Source organism: Cebidichthys violaceus, unplaced genomic scaffold (genome assembly GCF_023349555.1).
Source record: "Cebidichthys violaceus isolate CVI_PGR_0920_01 unplaced genomic scaffold, fCebVio1.0.p SCAF_23, whole genome shotgun sequence".
In the NCBI taxonomy this organism is placed as follows: Eukaryota; Metazoa; Chordata; class Actinopteri; order Perciformes; family Stichaeidae; genus Cebidichthys; species Cebidichthys violaceus.
This window is the reverse complement of record NW_027176406.1, coordinates 2,481,587-2,505,342: the sequence shown is the minus strand read 5'-3', so window position 1 is coordinate 2,505,342 and position 23,756 is coordinate 2,481,587. Positions and strand designations below refer to the sequence as shown.

Below are 23,756 nucleotides of genomic sequence, written 5' to 3'. Positions count from 1 at the left end.
AGAGTAAAGCATGTCGAAACAAGTCATAGTTTAGTATTTCAAAAACAGTGAAAAATACGTGATAGTATGGTATGACAAATAGTCATGAAAAATGATGTATGATTTGTCGAGAATAGTGAAACAAGTCAGTGTAGCATGTCGAAAAAAGTAAAAAATAAGTCAGCATGGTATGTTGAAAAAAGTGATATTACAGTACGTCATAAAAAGTAATAGTATAGCATGTTGAAAAAAGATTTTAAATAAAGTTCAAAAAAAGAAGTATTAAAACCACTTGTTTCAGCGCCATTCCTCTCTGTTAACGTCATTGTTGGGCAGTGAATGAACGCATTAAGAGTACTAATTCTTGGGTCAGTGAACAGATTTCCTGTGGTTTGACATCAACTTCAATAATTAAGACCTTCAATTTCATGAATGAATTTCCATTCTGAAAACCAAATTCAAGACTGCAGCAAGAACAACGCTGCTCACACAGGTGTCTTCAATTGTTTTAGATGATTAGTTCTGTCTCAGCAGCGTTTGCATCAGCATAGCACCACCAGCATACCTGTGTGCAGGGTCTTTAACGGCTCAATGACTTAAACGTGCAATAAGAAAGCAAGAGGATACGTGATGTGAGATTTTATTTTAATATAAAATACATAAATAAAGCATCTGCAGGTGGCATCAGGAGCATGTGCACATATTCATAAACACACATACTATATGTGTCGGACTCAAACACACCATCAGGCATACAGTTCACCCCACAAAATCAAGTATAAAGAAACCAGATGATGGTAGTTGCAGCCATTTGAGAATATGGTACATAGACAGATCTCGCTTGGACCAATGCCTGCACACTACAACGGTCACATGATAACAAGAAGCACTGCAGCAGTTCTGTACTTAAGTTGACCCTGGAGGCACTGATCTAGAAGTAGTTAAACCGACCAGAACTCATGCGTTAACCATACAATCAAACGACTGATTAGAGATCACTGGAAGGAGGAGTCACTATATTTACTAAGATATATCTCTCATGTGGTGCATAACAACTCCTGTTCAAATCAGCAAAAAAACTAAATAAACTTAGTTTTGTTCCAAAACGAGAAACACTTTTAAAAAAAGATGAAAAAATGTGTGACTAAAATTTCTAAACCTGTCGAATTTTAAACATGATGCCTGTACTTTTTAAAAAATTACAGGCATTTACATTTTGGAAATAAAGTCTTCCTCTGTTTTTGCCCTCCCCTTTCCCGAAGAGAGAGAAAAAAAAAAGACGACAAGTTGAATACAGTATCATTTAGTTTCAGTATCTCCTGGGCTCTACTGATTCCATGTTTCAACATCTGTCCTTAAAGCTCAACACTTCTTTGGCCAGATAAAAGTAACTGTAATGACCGTCCAGAGCATCTTTACATCAAAGTTACATTTTGCGAGGTTGAAACACAAAAAGGTTTCTGAGTTCAGTGACAAGTTAGACGAGGTGTGGCCATCAGACTCTGGGGAAAGGGCCCGTTCCTAATTCAGTGAAGGCGCACAGGGTAAACACACAAACATACCATGTGCTGTATAGTCCGCACAACAGGAAAATATATGTAGAAACTGACATTCTTCAGAAAATGTATTATAGTGCGTTTTTCTGTTTAGTCCCTAAATGATGAAAAAAAAAAAACTGTAAATAATCAACTTGTATCTGCTTTAAACTTCCTCAAATGAGCAGCAGAAGATGGAGCCAAGCATGGCGGAGGGACTCCTGCAGTAACCAGCACTTAAAGGGTCAATTTGGTATTTTTAAATCTGGACCCTATTTTCCCATGTTTCTGGGTCTAAGTGACTAATGGGGACAACATTTTTTTTAAACTGATCCGGTATTACTGCTGTAACAGATCAGGCAATAATTCAGATCCAGACTTCTCCTTGAGTGAGACTCTTTCCAAAATGCCAAGACAGACATTGTTGTCCCTGTTAGTCAGTCAGGGAAAAAAAGGGTCCAGGATTGTAAATACCAAAATTACCATTTAACCCCTCCTCCACTGAAAACTGTTGACCATGCAGCACGAGCCAAGTCAAAGCAGCAGAACAGATTGATATGTTAGGGCATTCAACTCCCTTTCCATTTATATAAAGCCTCTGTACACCGTAGACATATTTTTATCTCAAAACATAATTCTCTTCTTTCAGTTAACAACAGTATTCAGACTTGCTGCTAAAAAAGCTTGTAGAAAAAGAGTGATATTTTGCTGTTTGTTCCAAAGACAGGAAACAGCTTCTTGACCAGAAGAATTCTCCCTGATTGGGATGTTGTGCTAAACTTGAATTGTTTTTTTGTAGGCAGACTCGGATTGTAACCTGTTGGTCGAGAGGCTGTTAAACAGCAGCGCTGAGCAGGAGGGGGGGAAGCAATCAGAGCTCAGGCAAAGCTGGGTTAGGCATAGACATCATCGTCATCACAATCAGCATCCTACTGGTACAAAATGACATGGCAGCGAATAAATCTGATACATGTATGAGCGCTTCTGTGCATGTGTTTGTCTATGCAAGGGGGGTTTTGAACGCTCCCCAGGCGTGGAAGCAGCGGCTGAAGCAGTGGGGCTCGTTCCCCTTTCGCACCAGTCGCAGCTTCCTGGGGTGTTCAGTGTCCTTAGAGCGCATGTGCTGGATGTAAACCTAGAGAGGAAAAGGATTAGTAAGATGTGGATATGGACGTATAACACCAAAAAATGTTTTGAACACACAGTATATACACACAAACCCAAACATGTACGTGCATGTACACACAAACGGCAGTTTGTTACTAACCTGGCAGGCTTTGAGACTAAGTTTGATCTCCACCTGGCTGGTCTGAGTACCGACCCACATGTACACCTGATGGAAAACAAGGAAAAATGTTTATTTATATATATATATATATATAAAAAAAAATAAAAAAAAACAATAACCCAGTAATACACAAAATGGTGAAATCTAACTGATTTCACTGTGGACATTCAGATACATCGATGATCAATTGTTACCTCTTTGCCGTTGTCCAGCAACATGATATCATCATCGGCCAGGTCGTCCTGACAAAAGTCTGAGCACTTCTCCGACACAGAAAAATAACCCTTCTCATTTGAACACCTGAGGGAGGGAGGGAGAGGAGATAGAGATAAATAGTGGAGAAGTAACAATTGAAGGAAAGGAGAGTGATATGAGAGAGAGAGAGAGAGAGAGAGAGAGAGAGAGAGAGAGAGAGAGAGACACAGAGAGAGAGAGAGAAGAATTTAGAATGATTAATTTGTCATTCTAAATGTACTTCTTTTAACTATAATGACTACATATTACTGACAGATAACGTTCACCCACCTGAAGAGCCGAGCGTGTTTCATATAATCTGCATCTTCATCGTACTCCTTCTGAGAGCCAATCCCCACCCAGAAGAAGTTCTCCGGCTCCTCCCCCTCATTAATTACCTAGGAGACACACTTATTGAAGTTTGACAAAATATGCTTTCATGCAGAATCTATTTTTGAGAAACATTTAAAAAAATAAATACAGAAAGACACTTCACAGAATCTAAAGTATTTCTCTCAACAGAGAGGGGATTGGTCCGTGTATTTCAAACGTGCAAATACCTCATATACTACCTTTATAGAAGTATTTGTTGCGTATACACGCCCAAGCGCCCCCCCCCCCCCCGAATAGACACGACTATGGGAATATTCTAATGAGGTTCACATGTGAATATACACGTTTACCTGTTTGCTGTATGTTTCATCAAACATGCAGTTCATGATGTCCTCGGCCAGTTTGGCTTCATCAGGGTCAGCAGCTCGTCCCACCCAGGTGTAGACGATGCCCTGGTTGTCTGTGCTCTCAAAAGGAACCTGCAGGAAACAAATACTGTTAATCAGCAACCTGGCAGACATTTTTGGTCTTTAAGTACAAAAGTAGAAGGAGACACAGTAGACATCTCTGGTGGAACTTGATACAAATTTAAAAAAACCTTGAGAATGAAGCAAAACTCTGAGTTGAGATTGCTGGAATCTGTTCCAATCTGGATGGTCCTGAGAGAGAGACGCAAGATAAAAACAAAAATTACATTAAAGAAAAAAACTCTTCTGTGAACTCGTAAACCAGACTTCTCTGGAGGAAGCTTGAGTGACAGTGCTGGTGTGCGCAAATCTGAGAAATGGTGATAATATGACTACGTCTACCTGCTGCAAAGTGCGCTGCCATTGGTGCGTATGTGGTAGAGGGAGGGCTGAACAGAGTCAGTCTTCTGTTTCCTCTTCCCTTTGTGGATGATAAACTTCCTCTTGAAATGGGACAGGAACTTGAGGTTCTCCTGCTGCTGCGTCATACGCACCACCTAAACAGCAAGAAAATAAAACATGTTATGCTAAAAGTCTAATTTTAAGCATGACAATGTCTAAGAATGTGTACAAATCTATCCAGATACCTTCAGCTTTCCAGGGAAAAGACTCTCAAACTTCTTCTGCAGCGAGAAGGTGAAAGTGAGCCAGCCCATGTTGGAGGCCTGCCTGCCCTGCCAGAAATACACAACACACTGGAAGTCCTCCTCGGGCTGTTTGTCCTCTTCCTCCTCTGCTGATGCTGCTGCTGCTGTTCCTCCTTCACCGCCTTCACCCTCCTTCTTCTCTTTCTCCTCGTCTTCGTACTCCACAGGCACCCAGTATCTACACAAGCAGAATGAGATTAGTGCAAGACAATGACTCACTTTGACAGTACAGTTTCAAGCCAGTGGAGCATGTTCTCTTGTGTTTGTGAATACATGTATTCTGCACATCATCGCTCATCCCTACCTGCAGAGGAAGACGTAGCAGTCCTGGGTGTGGAAGTGGCCAAACTCTTCCTCAGGCAGGCGAGCAAACTTCTTTCCCTCCAACACAAATCCCTCCATGCCATCTAGATCCTCATTCCATTCCTCCATCAGTTGTTCAGCCTAGACAGAAACGATTAATATTTATGAAGTGGAGGTTTGCTTGACTCACTTGTCAATAGTGAAAATAACAACCACGAGTGTGTTGTTACCTCAGTAAGGGGCATGGCTGGCTGCCTGGGAAGGAAGAGGGCTGTGAGGTCAGCTTTCATCTGGTCTTTCTGCTCTGCGTCCTTCTTCACCTGAGAGAAACAGAAAAACATTTACAGTGCTGATCACACACAGGCGGAGGAGGACGGACGGACGGACGGACGGACGGACGGACACACACACACACACACACACACACACACACACACACACACACACACACACACACACACACACACACCTTGCCCTGTAGGTTGTCCTTCTTTTGTACAGTCTCAGCTGCTCTGGTGTAGTCCACCTTCAACACATCATCCCAGTTCTTAAACTTGGACTTAAACACCTGAAGAGGAAGAAGAGCAACTAACATTAAATTATACCATAAGCAGAATATAAGGTACACTTAATAACAGCATTTAAACGATGTACTGGATTTGATAGGCACAATAATAACATGCAGGTAGTACTTCACATTCTATTCCTGGTCCACTCCTGTTCAGTCTAAACATAAAATACCTTCCAGCTATAGATCTGTCAGTAACAAATGAAAACAATAAATACTTAATGCATACTCAGCACTAAAATCTCTTTTCGCTGCAGCTATCTATATGCCCTGCTTGTTTACAGTGTTGTTCTATATATGTATATATTTTATGTATTTATTATTAATTTATACCATGTGTAATTAATATTTTGCACTGTCCCTTTTCTCAAATGAACTAAGCGTATTTCAAAGGGTGTAAATAAACCATTTAAAGAGCAACATCACATTTAAGACATTTTCTTCCTTCTTGCAGAATTGCACAGAAGTGATCATCCATTTATTTGCGAGACTATAAGTGGCCAATAAGGTGTATTTAGATACTGCTAGACCAAAACAGCAGGTAAAGCAAGTGGATGTTATTGATTTTCAAAATGGATTTTGCTATCATAACATTTTTACTTCCCACAGCCTCAAGTGTGCAGCAGCAGTAGTTAAGGTGGTGCGGTATTACCTGGCACTCAGTGCCCTCCAGGTTGCGGGTGACGCAGGCATGTTTGGGCCGATGCAGCATGGAGCAGATCTCCTGACCCAGTTTTAAGGCAGCGGCTCGGACGAGACGTGGAGACTTCCTCCCGATCCAGATGAACACGTCAGACCAGCAGTCCAGGATGTACACGCCTTTTGTGTCCAGCAGAGACTGCAGCTGAGGAGAGGGATGGGAATATGGAGGAAGATGTCAAAAAAAGTGAAGTAGGAAAATTACATTTAAAAAATTTGTTGTCATTGTTTCAGTCGTATAATCATGCCTTCTAGTGAATATGGAGAGGATGAACATACCAGTCTCATCTCTGGCAAAGTGTCCAGTTTGATCTTGTGGTCTTTGTGCTCGACTGACAGTTTGTAGTTAATCTGTGGCAGCTCCAGGTAGCCCAGACCCAAGCCCACCTACAGGACATGATAAAGAAAACTTCAGAGAATTGTGTTTTGAATTTCCTCTCCAGCAATGCTATCTGTTATGACATGTAGGAGAGCTCCCGTTGTCATTGCACAGACATTTTCTGCAGGTAAAGAAAATACAAGAGAAGAGGATTTCTTCTAGATAATTCAGTCCAATAAATCCCCAAAACAATATAATATTCACTTCCGGTTCCACAATTAGTTAATTTCAATTCAGTTCACTTGTGAAAAAGACGCTTAAAGACATGAAACAGCCACTTCCTCATAGCACTGCGCCATCTTGGATTTCAGCGTTGTCACCATTTGAACAGAGGGTGAATGAACGGATTGGTTTAGGAGTGGGATAGTGTTTGTGATCAACCAAAATATAATAACCTCGGTGGTAGTGACAGCAGATCTTACTGTAGCAGCAATTTTTCATTCAGCATTTTTGGTATTTGGCCTATCCCACATATATCATGGGCCAGCAACAAAAAACACAGTTACCATGACTTCAAGCCTATGATAAAGCATTAGGCTCAACAGCGAACCTTAATAACCTCCTACAACACTGACCAATTTGCCTTACACCTACACTCCCTTAATACTGCATGTGTATTTCTACTGTAGACCACATTAACAGGATAAAGTCAGTCATGGAGAGTAGTACTGTATAAAGACTTACCTTGTATAGTTTAGGTCTAACAGGAGAAAAGTCATCTGGTACGTGCTTCTTGATCTCCTCTGGTTGTCCTCCCAGTACCTCCCAGAAACCCGGAGGCTCCTGGTTCTGCATGAGGGTTGTGATCTCTGCCTTCCCCTTACGCTCATTCTTATTGATCTTTTCTGCGAATAACCTGAAAGATGAACACAACGCACACTTTGCATCACAAGTTTTTTCATGTTTAATTGTGACCGTAAAATAGAAACCAGCTTGAGACTTTCATTAGAAGTGGCAATAAGTTTGTGTTACTTATTGTTGTCCTACCTCGCCTTCGTGGTGCTGCTGAGAGTAGCGTTGGCTCCTCTCCAAATAAAGATGTCCAGCCCCGTGTCCGACAGGAAGACATACCTGCCAAAAAAAAAAAAAGACGCAATGTCATGGATGCAATAAAGCAGCAGGAAAGAAAATGAACTAACTAACTGCAGGTCTACAGTAAATGCAGTGATTATGTCAAAGTATTAGAAGGCAGGGAGTGTGTATCAAACTATAAATGTGTACGTCATGTGGCAGAAAGGGTGGCGAGAGTTACCGTGGGTCGAGGGAGGAGGCCTTCACAGGTACAGACTCCAGTCGGATGTTTTTCTTACCGTACACTCTGTACAACCTGATAGACACACAAAATGATTAAAACCTGATTTCATATTATTATTTTTTTAAATATTTCCAGACATCTCGTCTTATTTGAATTAGTTACAGCTGAATGTGAAAGACATGAGCTGACAAAATTAATTTAGACTACAAATAAACTTGATTTTGAGCAGCTTTTCAAAACAAAGTTTCTGACAAAATTACAATAAAGGAAAGCAAAAGATAAATAATATTATACATTTGAAACAACTTTAAAAAACCCAAAAAAAAACCCAAATACCGACGGAAATGATGCAAGATGAGATTTCTGGAAAAAACTTCCTTCTAGCTTACCTGACAGAATAGTGTGTGTCCTCCACAGTGTAGAATCCGCTGGCTGTTCCTCCCTCAATGTAGGAGATCTCGTTGTTAAACACCTGCACATGAGACCAAAAGCACTTTACAACAGCACGAAGTGGTCAGTTATTCATACTGATATAGAAATAGTTACTGTACCGTATCCAATAAAAGAAGAAAAAAAGTTATAATAAATGTTTAACTGTGAAGCACAAGGATTACATCTTAAGCTAAGCTTTGATTGATCAGACGTTTCTTGCTAGTTATTTGTGTATATCCGTGTGCCCCCTGATGCACTAGCACTGTATGCACAGTATATTTATACATACAGCGCTGAACTCCTCGCTCTCGTCTCCCATCTCCTCCCGTATCGTCCTGCACTCTGCTCCAAGGAAATTTCGGAGGTTGACGGCATGGATGGCAGAGCCGGCCTTCTTGTCAAGCGTGGCTTCCTGGCCGATCCAGTAATAGATGTGCCAGTTCAAAGCGCCGTTGTCATCGAGAAAAGTCTACAAATCGCAAAAGAAAGATGTCCCATGTCGTTTGATTATTCCAATTTGTCTGATGATAATCAAAGTCATGACAGTCCGTACAATTTGCTGACACGTATCTCCTGTAAATGATGGCAGGTTTGGTGCGTTACCTTGAGGATGATGTAGCAATCAGCCTCGTAGAACTTGCCATGGAAAGCTTCGTCCACCAGCATCGGAACAAAGTTCTCTATCTGCCACACTGATACACCTGGAACCTGTAGGACGGGGAAACAGAGGAGATATGTACACTGATAAATAACCTGAACAATGCAAAGAAGAACAACCTAATTCAGCACATTGGTTGGTTGTAGCTAAGAAACGAGAGCGCGCGCACACACACACGCACTTTACCTGCCCCACATCCTCCATATAGAACTCAGAGTAGTCCAGTTGAGGTTTCTCTAGACTCTTGTCCCAGCGCCGGACCTTTAAATCACCATATTTCAAATCCCCATCCTCCTGCAAAATTTGCAAATTTCTTAGTAAATAAAATGTAAATTAATTCTAATGTGTTTATTATTATCATTCCTGTGGGCTGTGTTGACATCTTTCTTTTCCCTTACCTCCACGTTCTTCTTGTCTTGTGCAACGTCACTCATGCCCTTCAGCACCTGCTTTGCCTGATCGTCCTGAGAACAGTCCTTCCTCCTCCTTAGCCTCATCTTCCTCGCCAGGGGATCTCGGGGGCTGGCTCCTGGACACATGTACACACAGATAGAGATATTGAAAATACTCAAGTTGTACTGCGAGAAGAACAAAAGGCACTGATACTGTATGCATTCATGTGCTTACTCTACATACAGTGATAGATGTAGAAACACACGTACCTCCTCCAGCAGCTGCTACAGTAGCAGGTGAGGCCCCGGCCAGCCGGAGCTGGTTCTGCAGGGAGAAGTCAATGTTGTACCACTCTGCTGCTCTGTCGACTGGTTTAGGAGGCATCACCAGGTTAGGATTCTCACGTACATCCAGAATCTACAGAGAGATATATCAATAGATACATATTTGTGTTACTCTTTTCTTTTAACAATAAGAATTTGTGGAGATTAAGTAATATTCAATGAAATATATGTATTAGATGACAGCATTGAGACGTTACAGAGCACTACGTTTTATTGCTTTATCACTTCAGGTCCTGTATACAATCTTTTTATAACAATCCTTAAGAAACTTGAAATGTACTGTTATATGATTTTATTGTGTTGTTAATGTTTTTTTAATTATTATTTCACCTAATTTACAACATCACTGTACAGTAATCATTACAAAAAATCCTCATCATGTTACTATTGTATGTCACATATTACATTTACTTTACCCAACTGTATCCTGTTTCTTTCTTACATCTATCGTGACATGAAGTCATTTATGAAAGTATGAAAACATGTCCAACGTTTTTCTCTCCAGTAATGAGGGAGGTTACAGTCATGTTACTCCTCTTTTTCACACCGTTACAAAGTAATCAAACCCGCATTAATCCACCATTTACCCAAAATAAATACTGTTCAAGTACAGTATTATTTGATTACTTTAAAAGTGGCTTTAGTATTGTACCTCTAAATCAGTCAAGAAGTGGATGGCCTCAGGCAGTGTTACTAGGCGGTTTTTATTCAGCACCAGCTTCTTCAGTTTGCCACACCTAGACAACAACACAAAACCACATGTTCACAGAGACGCATATTCTTGTGTGATTACCAATATATTTTTACATAGCTGTTAAATTTGGCTGATGAAATTAACTTTGAATGGTTCTTCATAAAGTCTCAGCCTTTTAGGGAAACATGTTAGAATCTGAATCGAGATTACAAACATTAAGTTGCCGTGTGTCAGGCAATTATAAAAAATGTCAATGGAGCAATGTAGAAGGAAAATAGCATGATTTCAACTGGTGGCTCATCAATCACAGCACCCTCAAACTGTTTGTCGAACTCACCTGCAGAGGCCCTCTGGGATGAGTTCCAGGTTGTTGTTGGCGGCCATGAACTCGGTGAGGCTGGACAGTTTTCCCACGCCTGGCGGAACCCCGTCAAAGTCCAGTTTGTTAGAGTTTACGTACAGCTTCTTCAGTTTGGCCAGCTTACAGATTGCAGACTGGATGAAGACGCACAAGGTAGGTTTTTAAACACTGGTAGTAAAAACAGCGTGGATTCTCAGGGAAAAATGTATAATTATTATTGTCCTCACGGGCAGTGAGGTGAGCTGGTTGCGGCTCAGGTTAAGCGTCTCCAGCTGAGTCCACTGGTCAATGCAGAGGGACAGTTCTGAGATCTGATTGGTGCTCAGGTTGAGTCTCTTCAAACTGCTGAGAGAATAGAGGCACTCTGGCAACCGAGTCAGGTCGTTACACGACAGGTCAACATCTGGGAGAGACAGAAGGGACAGAGGGAACACATGCTCGTAAAAAGTTTGTTTCCCCAGAAAGAGAGTATGACGATATACACAAAGCGACATATTTGTGAAAAATGTACAACATTGCTCAGTAAATGTAAGAAGGAAAACGTCCCTAAATACGAGGAAGAAACAAGAGAGTGGTGTGTGTGTGTGTGTGTGTGTGTGTGTGTATATATGTGTGTGTGTGTGTGTGTGTGTGTGTGTGTGTGTGTGTGTGTGTGTGTTACCTGCTAAATGTGTCAGACCCTCCAGGCTGGTCGGCATGTTGCTCTGGGTCCTCTGGGTGTTCCTCAGATGGAGAGTCTGTAATGCCACCATGGCTGGCAGTTGGCTGCTCAGACAAACAGAAATAAGGAGAGCAGCATTAACTAAAGGCCTATTTCTGTTTCCTAAATACATTTACCACAACGATTTAGGCCTAACATGAGGCCTATGAATTTAGTATCAGGAATAGAGGTAACACAAAATAAAAAAAATAATTTCCTCTTACCGCAGCTGGGCATGCATCAATGGGTTGTTGTTCAGTGTGAGTGTCTGCAGGTGAACCAGGCGTCTCATCTGCGGTGGCAGGCTGTCCAGCTTGTTGTCGCTCAGGTCCAGATACAGCAGGTCTGTCAGGTTGATAAACAGCTGGTTGGGGATGGAGTTGATGCTGTTGTGGCTCAGATTCAGCACCAGCATGTTCCTGCTATTCTCCAGGTCTCTGGGGATCTCTGACAGCTGATTGAAACTCAGGTCCTGGAGGAAATGTATTGTTATTGTGATTAATTGAAAAAGAGGGACGGTAATGGGCGTAAAGCTATTCAAGTGTTTAATAAGCAGAGAAGGGGGGGGGGGGGATTGTGAGATATTATTATATACCAGCACAGAGAGGTCATCCAGCTGAAAGATGTCATCAGGGACTCCAGAGTTTTTCAGGTTGTTGGCTCTGGCTACCACCGCCTGCATACATAGTGAAACACATTTAGGACTCATAACTACACATTGGTACAAGTAGAAACAGGACATAGTCAAGGCATTAGATTGGCAGTGCTTATTCTTATCACTAGTGGAAGAAATTGGCATGTGCTTACTGTGTATTTTCTCATGCATGTGTGGGTGTCACTTACCCGAAGGTTTGGTAAGCTGGATAGTTCTCCATGCAAAGTGGTCAGGCTGTTGTGACTCACTGAAAGATGCTCCTAAAAAAAGGAAAAACAAGAGGTTTTGTTTACAGACACACAGTGCACTACACAAACAAAGCATTATTTAAAACCCCATGAAAACGCTGTCCAAGGTGCCCCGGTCACTGCTGTACAATATACTTCTTGCTACACTAATGCCCATTTGTCTCCAAATAAAATTATTTAACTGCAAACGGGATACAATGAAGGCAGATAAACAAACCCCAGACACTGCGACTCCTAGCCACGATAACATCTTATTTACTTACACCTGGTAAGATCCAGCATGTTAGCATGTTGATCAGCTTTTAACAGTGGCCTGCTGATTGCAGCTTTGGAGATTTAGATAAGATAATCCTATCAAATATATTGGGGATTAAAGTATGGCGGTGTGTGTTCTTAATCAGGTGCTGTTAAAATGCACCAATCTGCTGATGTGATGTCCTTTGTTACCCATACATTAAATAAAGAAGGTATTTTATCAACAATGCAGTAATAAATGGCCCATCAAATTAGATGAATATAGGTTGAGACAAAAACGGTGCAATTAAAATAACCTTTGACAAATACATACAATACACTATTACTATTACTGACAATATAGAAAATAACACTACTACCATTGTGGCAGTGGTAAAAAAAACAATATCAAAAAAGGGGAATTAAAGGGTGTCCATTCATTATAATGACGACTGATTCTCAGACAGAACACTCATACAATATGAGTAAATGTATATTTAGAGATGTAAGGATAAGCTAATATGACCAGCAAAAAGCCCTAAATGTCTCACCAGCTTCTGCAGAGAGGCCAGCTCCTCTGGGAGGTAGCATAGCCCCGTCCTGTTCAGTTTCAGCCATCGCAGACTGCTCATACACTTGACATGCTCTGGAAAGTACCCGCCCTGTAAAGGACAGATAGGGGGGAGAGGTAGAGAGACACACATGAAAAGGAGAGAGAATGACTGCTGATGATATGTAATGTCCAATTGTGATAGAGTTGGTGGAGAGAGTTGAACATAATTTCCAAGTCATTACCCAAATGTATCAAACCCTGCATATTAACCTTGTGAATACAGAAAACTGAGAACAGTAAATTGAATGCATGTGTCTACATACAAAATTAGATGTTGACATCATCCTTATTTTTTTCATCGTCATTATGGGTGGGTGCTTCAGTACTGATTTACAAATAACTACATGAGTAAGTGCAGCAGACATTTGGCAGCCGTGATGTTCAGTCTATATTATCCTCTACAGTCAGGATAAGAAAGCTGAAATGTAACAGTCGATATGATCGTGGGCACAACTTGTATGAGGAAATTATGTCATTCTACACACCTGAAATGAGAACATCAGCCATTCACTAACTGATCGATAAACCAGTTATTTCTACAGCTCATCTGTACTAACGTTACTTGCACACCAGCAGGTAGCGTTAAGCAACATTACGCAAATGTTTAAAATACATGCCAGATGATCTCAGCTGTCAACTGCTGCTTCTTCAGTCTACCAAACTGAGCTCGCAAAGTGTGTAAAAAAAAAAACAAGTATGACAACATTGAGTCATTCTAAAACGTTAGCTAACGTCATTGTTTGTGGCCTTATACTTTTCTAATGTAAACGCTGAGAAAGCTGACATGTTGTGACACGAAGGTTGTGCTTCTAATTCAGACAGCCAGAGTTAGCCAACAGTGGAGCTAAATTAGCTAGCTATCGTGACGTTGGAAACAAGAGCTAGCTACGTTATCACAAACTACCCAGAAGTATGTGACCGCGTACATAGTAAAGAAGTAGCGTTATGTTACCGTAACAAACCCATTCCCATAAACAGAAACCTGTAAACCACAGGAAGCTTATGGCCGACACCAGACTGCTATTTTGTCCATGTCAAATATCTGTCAACTGGCTAACGCCCAACGCTAGTAACGTTGAGCTAAGCTAGTGTTTAGCGAGCTCACCCGTTAGCCGTTTGTTGTGAGATAACGTTAGCTAGCTAAACTTGTTAGTTACTCAACGCCGATGGCTTTTTAACATGAATGAATATTGCTTACTTTGAAGTCGTTTCCACTGAGGTCTACCCCTCTAATGAAGGGAAGAACTCCTGTGGAAGCCATTTCTGGTTTATGTCACAGCTGCTCAGCCCTCTACTGTCTATTTTGGTCCTGGGGTAGTGAGGCGTTGTGGCAAACTACTCTTCTTCTTTTGAGTTTTAGCGGTGGTTGACACACAGTTTTGGGTGCATTATTGCCACCCTCTGCTTCGGAATGTCTACCACAGATTAAAATAATGTGTGTTCAGCGCCCTCCAGTGGCTATCGTGGATTACGACACTACCAGGGTCGTGTGGGTGTCCCAATTTCTCTGAGGATATGCTAGTTGTTCAATACACCATAATATTTAAGAGCCGAGACAGCAGTCTCTGTTTGAAGGAAATACATTTAAATAATATGGCTTTTATTCAACGAAACGTCTTCCTTTTCTTCTGCTGGACTGAAGTGTGGGGCACAGTCTCAGGGCTTTGTCTATGTTAGCTGAAGGGAAGGGATACTGAGTTGCTCATTTCTTCATGACAAGCTCTGTCAAACACTGCTGCCGGCTACAATTAAAATGTCAAGACATTTAGAGGGAGCAAGGGTAAAGCCGGAAGAGATCCCACTTGATTTCAAAATAAAACAACTTCCGCTAATGCTTACAGTGTGTTGTTGGGGACGTTTCTCCATAAAGTTTTTATTTTGAAAGCAGTGGAATCGGAAGAGTTCCACGTATTCTTAAACGTGATGACATAATTCAGGAAACCTCACAGTCAGCTGTGCCGTTAAATGTCCGTCGCTTGGCAGACGAAAATACAAAATAAAAAAAGCTATTTTGGGGTTTACATTATGGACAAGAATCCTACGCGATACAATGTACAACTATATATTTATGATCTATCGAGAGGGATGGCTCGCAGCCTCAGCCCCATCATGTTAGGTAAGTATACAGATACAAAAATCCGATGCAGCCGGGCCTTGGGGACTAATAAGTGATAATAACACATACCCGGTGGAGATGCTTTCTGTGGCTTGCATAGTTACGTTGCTTGCATGCAGCTGTTGCCGTGCAGTGTACTGATCTTTGATTAACTTATCAAGGTCTAATTATTTTTTAATACATTTATTTTGAAAATATATTGTAAAGAGTAATGTATTTTTCATCCTCCGGAATGGTTCGTTAATGGGTGTTGAAGTCAAACTATATTTACAGCTCCACGGAGCTGCTTGCAGAGAAGATCATCTACCTCACTACCTTTTCCCTTTTTGTTACAGGAAAGCAACTGGATGGTATATGGTACGCTTCTTCTCTCTGTTACTTTGACAGCTGGCATGCTTGGGATCTAAAAGATTGACCTTCTAAATCATGAAAGCATTGCTCCTCATGTAATGTGTGGATCCATCAGGTGTAGACCAGTAACCTAAGATCCCAGAGCATAGGCATTAGAATCCCTGATAAATCATATAAACCTGCTGAAACAGCTACTGACAATGTGTCTAATGATGTTCTTATTTTGATATTAAGTAATGCTTTTATTTGTTTTGAATAAAGTAATTTCAGAAGTATAATTAGACTCAAAACAACTAATCCCACAATAATCAAGCATGGGTCTATCTACACTAGATTTTCTGTCATTACTGTGTAATAAGTGAGTTATTAGGTTGTCTAACTGGTTTGTGGCTTGTTATTTGGTAAAAAGGCTCTGACTTACAATTTCTAAATAAATCCAGTTAATATTTTTTTGATCTGAATTTAGTTCCGTGTTCATTTTGTGCTTTTCTACCAGGCACACAGCTATAGTGGCATACGGTGATGAGTTCTTCTTTGGAGGGGAGGGGATCTCCAGCTGTTCGCCGGTAAGTTTGTAACAAGAGGACTTACTCCTTTCACAAGTTTCTTTTAACAAGCTCATGAAGGGAATGCCTGCAAACCAAGAGTTACAGCCACAGGCTGATTCTATACTGCTTTGAATGGATGTGGACTAATGAGTGTTAATATGAGTGTTCTTTTGGACTGTTGCTAAAACGCCCTCTGTTTTATGTTTTCATCTAAAGCTATCTTTAGTTTCGTTTATAAAAAATAAAAAAACAGCTTTCAACAGCTCTCATAAAATGTGTGAATGTTGTGAACGTTTTCCATTTCCCTGCTGTGTGTTTGTCAGGGTGGGACGATGCTGGGCCCTCCAGACACAGTGGTAGAGCTGGGTGAGACAGAAGTGTCTGAGGAGATCTTCATGGATTACCTCTCTTCCCTAGGAGAAAGCACATACAGGTTATCCAGCCGAAGAATTCCCAATAATAACTGGGACTCCCAATAAGTTGTCAAAGTTTGTTTATCCTACTGTGTGGCTAAATTCACGAGTCTAACCATACTTGTTACTGACTAGTCACAATGCATGAAAGCTGTTACCTGATGCATTAACTCTCTTCCATTCTCTCCTTGATCAGAGGTGACAGGTATCGTCTGTTTGAGCACAACTGCAACACCTTCACCAACGAGGTGGCTCAGTTCCTGACGGGCGGGTCCATCCCGTCCTACATCACCGATCTTCCATCGGAAGTCCTCTCCACGTGAGTGTGAAACAGTCTGTCAGCTGCCAATATCTTCAATCAAGTCTGTCGTCTTTGCCTGTTTGAGATATGTGTTCCACTTAAAAGTAACAGCTAAAAAGTTCATTATATGCTTCTCTACCCTCAGGTACACTGAGAACATATGGATTATTGTGACATGTGGACTATCTATTCTGTGTTTATATCAGTCAGTCTGCTTTTGTGCAATCTTGAATGAAGTTGCACAAATTTCAAACTTGTTCAGAGTGCAAAATACAAATCGCATTTCTTGGAAAAGACATGATATAAAACACTTTGTTCACCCAACTGGAAACAATAGCGGATACAGTCTGTTGATGTGCGGTTACATATGAGCAGGGTTTACATGTTTGGTTTAGGCATAGATAAAAGTGCAATTATTATGTAATGTTTCAATCTAAAAAAATCGAATCTCTTTTTTTCATCTCCAGACCGTTTGGCCAGATACTGCGGCCCATTCTGGACTCCATCCACATCGCCCCTCCAGGAGGTAACGTCATCAACGGCGGAAGAAACATGTAATCTGAGAGAGCAGCAGAGTTAGTGAGTGCTCACCAGGTCACTTTTATTGTAGTCAAACTAATCGTCTTTCTTTCTTCTTTCTTTCTGTAAATAAGCTACACACTAGCATTTAAGCAAAGGGCCACATTTAATTTCCTCCTTAAAACCGAGTTGGTTCATGACTACTACTTAGGGGGAACTCAGAGATCTCTTCATGAAGTTTGTCGGTGCATCGGGCATTGAATTCAAAGTACTTACAAAACACATGTTTGGGTTTACCAACATAGCCGTATATCAAAAGAGTTACTTTTCAACACTAAAAGCTGATTTTCAGCAATGTTGCCTTCTCACAAATAAATCTATGGAAAGTCCAATTTCCAATTAAGCTTTTTTAGAAGTGAAATGTAACTAAGTTTATTTAGATTTGTAGCACTGCAAAGTGATTTACCATTTACATTAGGGCTGCCAGGATATCAGGTTTTCACTACATGATTATTGAGGCCAAAATAACGATATTATTACGTTATCTACAGAACATTTGAAAAAATTTAATAATAATAATGCTAGCGGTCAAAATCAACTTTAACTTGGTTTATTGTGCGTTTTGTCTTCTTTTTTGGCAAATGAATTATACTCAAAGTGTAAGGAGTGCAAGGAGGTGGAGAGAGAGTCTGTAATCATAGCTGTATATAAAATGATTTAAGAGGTGCTGGATTATTCACACAATATCATATTTGTATTATTAACATGATATCAATAGTGCAATTTAAATATTACGGTTATCTTTAATACCGGTATATCGCAACAACCCTAATTTACATTTAGCCAGAATTTATACTTTTACTTCTCAACATAGGCATATTGCACTTTTTACTTCACTACTGTACCTGATGGCTGTAATTTAACCACCTACAACATTAAAATACCTCTTGCACATTAGTGCATTCAGCTTATTTAGTGCTTTAGCTTTTGTACTTAGGCACAAGGTACAAATCCATTTTGGTGTAGCAATGTTTATCTAATATAGATTTGATTTCTTCAGTTTAATTATTTAAGAAGGAATTTTTTTTTTTTTTACATTATTACCAATATATTAGGTTTTCCACATGGTTCAGCAGTAAAAATCATCTGCCGTTGACTACAATGGAATTAATCTGAGTGTGCACTTTTAGATATATAGATACGTTTAATATATTCAATTCTATGGATGCCGGGTGATAGAAAATAAGAGCAAGATGTTTGGAGAGTCTTTTAATGTCAGTCATATTTTAATTTTGCACTTTTTTATTTTATTTGCTAGCCTGTAGTTAAATTCCCATCAGTGATCCTTTTATACCTGTAACATTTGTCTTAACTGTTTCTGTTGACTTCAACTCTACCTGACATTATCATTTCAATTGTCACATCATTGGTGATATGACAGGTGATTGATGCCCAACTCACACTGAGGTTATACGATTAGAGACGATATAAAAACATGTTGTGTATGTCTCTATAGCAGTACTGGGATCAGTTAATTGTTACTTCAGTTATTCCTATGTATATGAAAGAAAACCCCAGTTGACATTGTTAATGGTTGACTTCAAAAGTCTACATTTCCCAGACAATCCTGGTTTAAAGGTTTTAAAACAGTTTTCTGTGTCAGAAAAAAAAAACAAGAATGTAATTACATCTTCTCTCTGCTATAACTGAAAGTGAACTACACCGCAGCCCTGTTATATGACGTCTTGCCTCTTGGGCTGTGTCACCAGCTCCACAGGGAGATGCTGATCATACATTATACTATACAGTTTTTGTTGCCATGTGGATAATTCTAAACAACTGCTCATCCACAGGTTTTTTTTTTATGTAGATGTGACCTTAATCAGAGCCATGTCCTGTACTATCATCTTAATAACAACCTGCTCGAGTCCTTTAACAGCCACCAGAGTGTGTCGTATTGGATATACAATACACCTCTGTGCCTTCATTTCCCTGCTTGGCTACAGTCACACTGTTGGGAGTTGGCATGGTTATCGTATAGCACAGATGGTAACTCCCTGTGCAGTCTGCATTCAAATCTGCTAGTTAGTTTATTGTGTGAAGGTCCAAATTATACACAAATGAGGTGAAACGTGTAAGAAGTAGTAAAGAACCCTCAACCAAACTCTGTAGGAAACTGTAGTTAACATAAGCAGTTGAAAATATTCCAAAATTAAACATCTGGATCCAGTAACACTCACAGCCTATAATCTCGGTGCATAATACACTGCACTCTGCCATCAGAAAGAACACATACTCTGTCTAGTTTCAAGATAATGCATAGATGACATGTTTTCAGGTTTATCTGATTATGACAGTGTTACACACATGAACCATATTGAACCTCACAGGCCTGAACTGAACGAAGGATCAAAGAAGCACAGAAAAACAAGAACTCTCAAAGAAAGACTAAACCAGCATTAACTTTCATTGTGTTCTCCTGCAATAACGAACCCTTGCATACATTTTACCTTCCAAGCAGTCACCATCACATTTCTCTCGTGCGCCTGCACATAAATACTGGATGTGCAATCTTTTTTTTTTTACTTTATTTTCAAACCCAATATTTGTAAGCATTTGGCTATTTTAGGTTGATTTCCCTTAAAGAAGCTACAAGGCTCAGGTGAATCTGGGTTCTGTTATTTTTGCCTTCTGCTAACCAACTAAGTGACATGCTAAACCAGACCAGTGAAATGTATTACTGCACAAGTCACCCTTTGTTGCTCTGATACTGTATGTGTTGATGCTGGCTGCTACCTGTAATGTGAAATTGCAACAGATAGTGATGGATAGTATTACCTATTTAAGTAATCTAGTCGATATGTTTATGCATATTGTTTGTGTGATAGTTTTTTTTGTAAATCTACCTACATATAAAGCCATTGACTGCAAATTTGACAATATCTGGTGTTATTTTTGACCATTTCTGATAGCAAAGTGTCATTCGCACAAACACACATTTATAGAATTGCATTTTAAGGACTAAATAAGTGCACAGTTTAAAAAAATGAGAATGTCTGAAGTCTGGTGAAGACTTTGATCATTTAACTGTAAAAAACAACCAATGGCAGAACGAAAAATGGGTCTAATGGTTGAGTAGTTGTGTGCACATACACAAAATCTCAGAGGGATAGGTGCTGGATGAAGAAAAATCTATAAAATTGCAATACAAATAATATAGCCCCATTTGGAATCACCCACTATATAGGTCATCAAGTAAATACCCACACAAAGGAAATGAGTAATTCACTATGTATATTGCAAAATTACCAATCACCTAATCATCCAGTTATAATCATATGGGTAAAATATCTTTGTTACAAGGAAAATAAATCAATCAATACACACAATTGACACAATTGACAACACAGTCAATAAAAATGTCAAACACTCATTTCAATTAAGTAATACATTGGGAACCATAAAACAAGATACAATGACTCATCAAGAACTGTTAATATAAATAGACTAAGTGGCATATTAGAAATATTTTATTATGCATGTTGTTTTCATGCTATGTGTACATACAGTATAGATCTAAGGGGGATACTAATCCTATATAAGATATGCCTACAACAAAGGCTTAATATCAACGTCCTCATTTAAACCGGGGACAAGGTAATGATGGAGTGGATCCAATAAGCCTTATTGTGATCACCACCTCTAGGCTGCTAATAGCCTTACTGAAGTTCTCTGAGCCTCCACAAAGAGACAGTGTTGTTATGTCTGTAGTTTGAGATGCATCTTAAGGACAGCGATGGATTCTGATCAGATGGTTGCAATTTCAAAACTACCCAGCACTAAATGTTAACCGTTTCAACAAATTAACTTATAATGCTTTTGCATCGCTATATTCATAAATTGTTATCAAAACCTCAATGAGGAAGGTAGTTAACCTGCTAATTGCTCCATTGAGCACCAATCAGAAATAAAAGGCTGACGTTGTGCTGAGGAAGTGAATGATCAGCTAAATTGGGTGGTCTCTGGAAAAAGCAAGAGGTTAATAGGAAAATGGAATGCAGTGAAAATAAAAATGGGAACGAATACTTTCATCTAGTTTTGATATATTTAAAAAACAAAAACAAATGAGCTGAATGAGAGGGCATAATGGAAGACAAATGTTGGCAGTGTACTGAGGCCCTGAAACTCTAATTCTTCCCTTTACTTGTCCTTTATAACTAACTTCTTCTGTAGAATGTTGCAGGAATGAGTCCTAAAACATGGAAATGAGTCAGTACTTTTACATTTCTGGCTCCCTCATCTCTAAGTCAATGGTTGTTTTTAATAAATGGGTTCTTGGTTAGATGCCTGGAATAAGGTCTGTGGTTAACGCAAGCTTAAGATATTTTAACCTTTGGTTATACGACATAAAACACATCAGTAAATATCCCACTTGTGAATACTATAGCTTTTACGTGTCTTGAAAAAGACAATTACAAGTGGCTAATTGACCTAACGTCATCATGCCGAACACTAGTCCGCCTTTAGCTACGTGGTGGTGACCGAGGTGTAGTTTATTTATATATATATGTAAAGTGGTGTTCATTTGTCAATATGTTGCAGAACAAAACCTGTGACAGAGCTTATTTTTTGCAATAATTTAAAATCCAATGGCCTACAAATTGTCAGGTCGGCCTATAAAAACACGTCATCCCTGCAGCACTCTATGGCGATGAGTAGAAAGCAACACAGACACTTTCCCTTATGGTATTAGTTCACAAAAATACTTGAAATTCATCCTTGTTCATTCATTTAACATTCATCACACAAATATACCACATCTACATTATTTTGTCCACTAAACTCTTTGGTATTAACCATGATAGCAGAGAAGGTAACTTTTCCAGATGGCGGATATCTCGCTGTGAAGCAAAAATGTTGTGCAGACAGATGTGAAGCGTAGTTGGTCCACGGCCTTTAGATCAGCACCCCTCCTTAGAGTGAGTGGATAATAAATGCAGACAGACCTAGCCTGTCCTTGCTCCCTGCAGCTGAGTAGCTGAATCAGCTCAGTTAGTAGCACAATTATGAGTGTCCATGTGACGTTTGACAAACGTTAACCTTCTCTCCAACTACAAGGGTACTGTCAGTCTGGCCAAAGTTGTTTGTGCTGCAGTACCTCTGTGACAAAACCCAGTGAGTCACACCGACCCTCCTGCTGTGGTGACAAATCCTTCCATGACACATAGGGGTGACTTGGACTTCTCTTCCTACACAGGCTCTGCTTTAGCTGTGGGGCAAAGTTCATCTTACTTTGATGTAAACCATTTGGAATATGAGAAGCCTATATTGTAATGAATTGCTGTAAATTTACGGTGGATTTACAACAGTATCTTACAGTATTTCCTAATAACTGTTACATAGAGTTAAAAATGTATCCTTTGCATATAAATTAACAGTCAATGCCGTCGGTTAACCATAGCGGCAGATAACTGTAATTTGTCTGCATAATACAGTATTTTCTGTTAAGTTGTGGAAATACGCATCTCTGTACAAGTTCAGTCAGTCAATATCCATCAACATTGTACTGTTGATTGTAGGCTGTTTCTGCTACATTTTTATTAATCAAACTGCTCAAAGCCCACTGATAATTTTTGAGTGACAAGACATGATCGGCTGTTCCTGAACGTGATAGCACAGCTTCCGTAGTCAACCAAGAAGCCGAGGTAAAGCTATGTTTATCACCATAAACTGACCGTGCCCAGTATTGTTTTGTCTTCATGATTATTGAACATGTTAACATCTCAAAGATTGTTTCATTTGGTCCGTTTCATTACATCACTTTGCTAAAATTAGCAAAGCAAGCTCTGTAATGTTAAATTGTAAAGTTAATCACCAATTACAGTGTGAAGATGTAACGTTGGTTACCTAACTGTGTTTATATGAGCTATAATAGCGTCAACTGTAGAACCGCAAACCAGAAGGAATGGGATGATGTTCAAAAGGGAGTGGAGTTGCCAAAGTATGTCTCTACAACGATGAAGAAGTAAGGCAGTCAAATTCTCTCTCACTGTTTGCTTTCTCTTCACTTTTTCTTTTACAGTGTTATTTAGTTTGTGCAGGTCACATGTGTAAACTGTGTGTGTAATTATTAATTTTTCTTTTAAACATTCAGTACCTCTTCAGTTTTGGAATACAAATGTTATTATTTGTCTTACAAAGTCAGCTGTTTAAATGATTGAGGTCAAGTAATACACTTCAGCAATATTGTATTGTATAATAATTCCTGTGTTTTCTACTTTTTGTTGTTGTTTGTTGGGAATTAAATGCAAAGTAGCAAATTGTATTACCCTTTGTAAATAAACAGTAACATAAGGTAAACTTACTGTAAAACCCAGTTATTCTACTATCACATACTGTAATCTAATATATGTTAAGATAAATTAATAAATTACTGTAGCGGCACTGTAACTGTAATAACAATAAAAACCTGGTGTCTCAGCTGCCAGT

The 23,756-nt window shown here is 39.6% G+C and overlaps 2 protein-coding genes across 2 annotated transcripts; one reads left to right on the top strand and one right to left on the bottom strand.

Moving 5' to 3' along the window:
• Window positions 1-603: 603 nt before the first annotated feature.
• Window positions 604-14,345, bottom strand: flii (FLII actin remodeling protein). Its single transcript, XM_068718493.1, has 31 exons — window positions 14,218-14,345; window positions 12,958-13,068; window positions 12,113-12,184; window positions 11,865-11,945; window positions 11,494-11,741; window positions 11,231-11,334; window positions 10,797-10,972; window positions 10,546-10,703; window positions 10,167-10,251; window positions 9,440-9,587; window positions 9,176-9,306; window positions 8,964-9,071; window positions 8,723-8,827; window positions 8,409-8,588; window positions 8,077-8,159; window positions 7,685-7,759; window positions 7,420-7,503; window positions 7,117-7,288; window positions 6,333-6,440; window positions 6,007-6,198; window positions 5,256-5,354; window positions 5,017-5,106; window positions 4,788-4,927; window positions 4,424-4,661; window positions 4,179-4,333; window positions 3,968-4,028; window positions 3,720-3,848; window positions 3,328-3,434; window positions 2,997-3,102; window positions 2,782-2,847; window positions 604-2,649 (listed from the first exon to the last, which is right to left on the bottom strand). Exons 1-31 carry the CDS (start codon window positions 14,278-14,280, stop codon window positions 2,515-2,517), a joined length of 3,810 nt encoding a protein of 1,269 aa, XP_068574594.1. The 5' UTR covers window positions 14,281-14,345; the 3' UTR covers window positions 604-2,514.
• A 607-nt stretch (window positions 14,346-14,952) lies between these two features.
• LOC137878570 (desumoylating isopeptidase 1-like) lies at window positions 14,953-20,207 on the top strand. The gene is made up of 6 exons (XM_068718921.1): window positions 14,953-15,135; window positions 15,471-15,492; window positions 15,983-16,052; window positions 16,358-16,467; window positions 16,644-16,766; window positions 17,216-20,207. Exons 1-6 carry the CDS (start codon window positions 14,985-14,987, stop codon window positions 17,304-17,306), a joined length of 567 nt encoding a protein of 188 aa, XP_068575022.1. The 5' UTR covers window positions 14,953-14,984; the 3' UTR covers window positions 17,307-20,207.
• Window positions 20,208-23,756: the final 3,549 nt, after the last annotated feature.

Bases quoted from the DNA above. Each gene is read 5' to 3' on its own strand.
- flii (XM_068718493.1), bottom strand. From the start codon at position 14,280: ATGGCTTCCACAGGAGTTCTTCCCTTCATTAGAGGGGTAGACCTCAGT. The intron at 11,335-11,493 runs GTAAGAGGAAAT...TTGTCTGAGCAG, and splicing joins TTGATGCATGCCCAGCTGCG to CCAACTGCCAGCCATGGTGG. The intron at 4,662-4,787 runs GTAGGGATGAGC...CTGCTTGTGTAG, and splicing joins TGCTACGTCTTCCTCTGCAG to ATACTGGGTGCCTGTGGAGT.
- LOC137878570 (XM_068718921.1), top strand. From the start codon at position 14,985: ATGTCCGTCGCTTGGCAGACGAAAATACAAAATAAAAAAAGCTATTTT. The intron at 15,493-15,982 runs GTACGCTTCTTC...CTTTTCTACCAG, and splicing joins AAGCAACTGGATGGTATATG to GCACACAGCTATAGTGGCAT. The intron at 16,053-16,357 runs GTAAGTTTGTAA...TGTGTTTGTCAG, and splicing joins GGATCTCCAGCTGTTCGCCG to GGTGGGACGATGCTGGGCCC.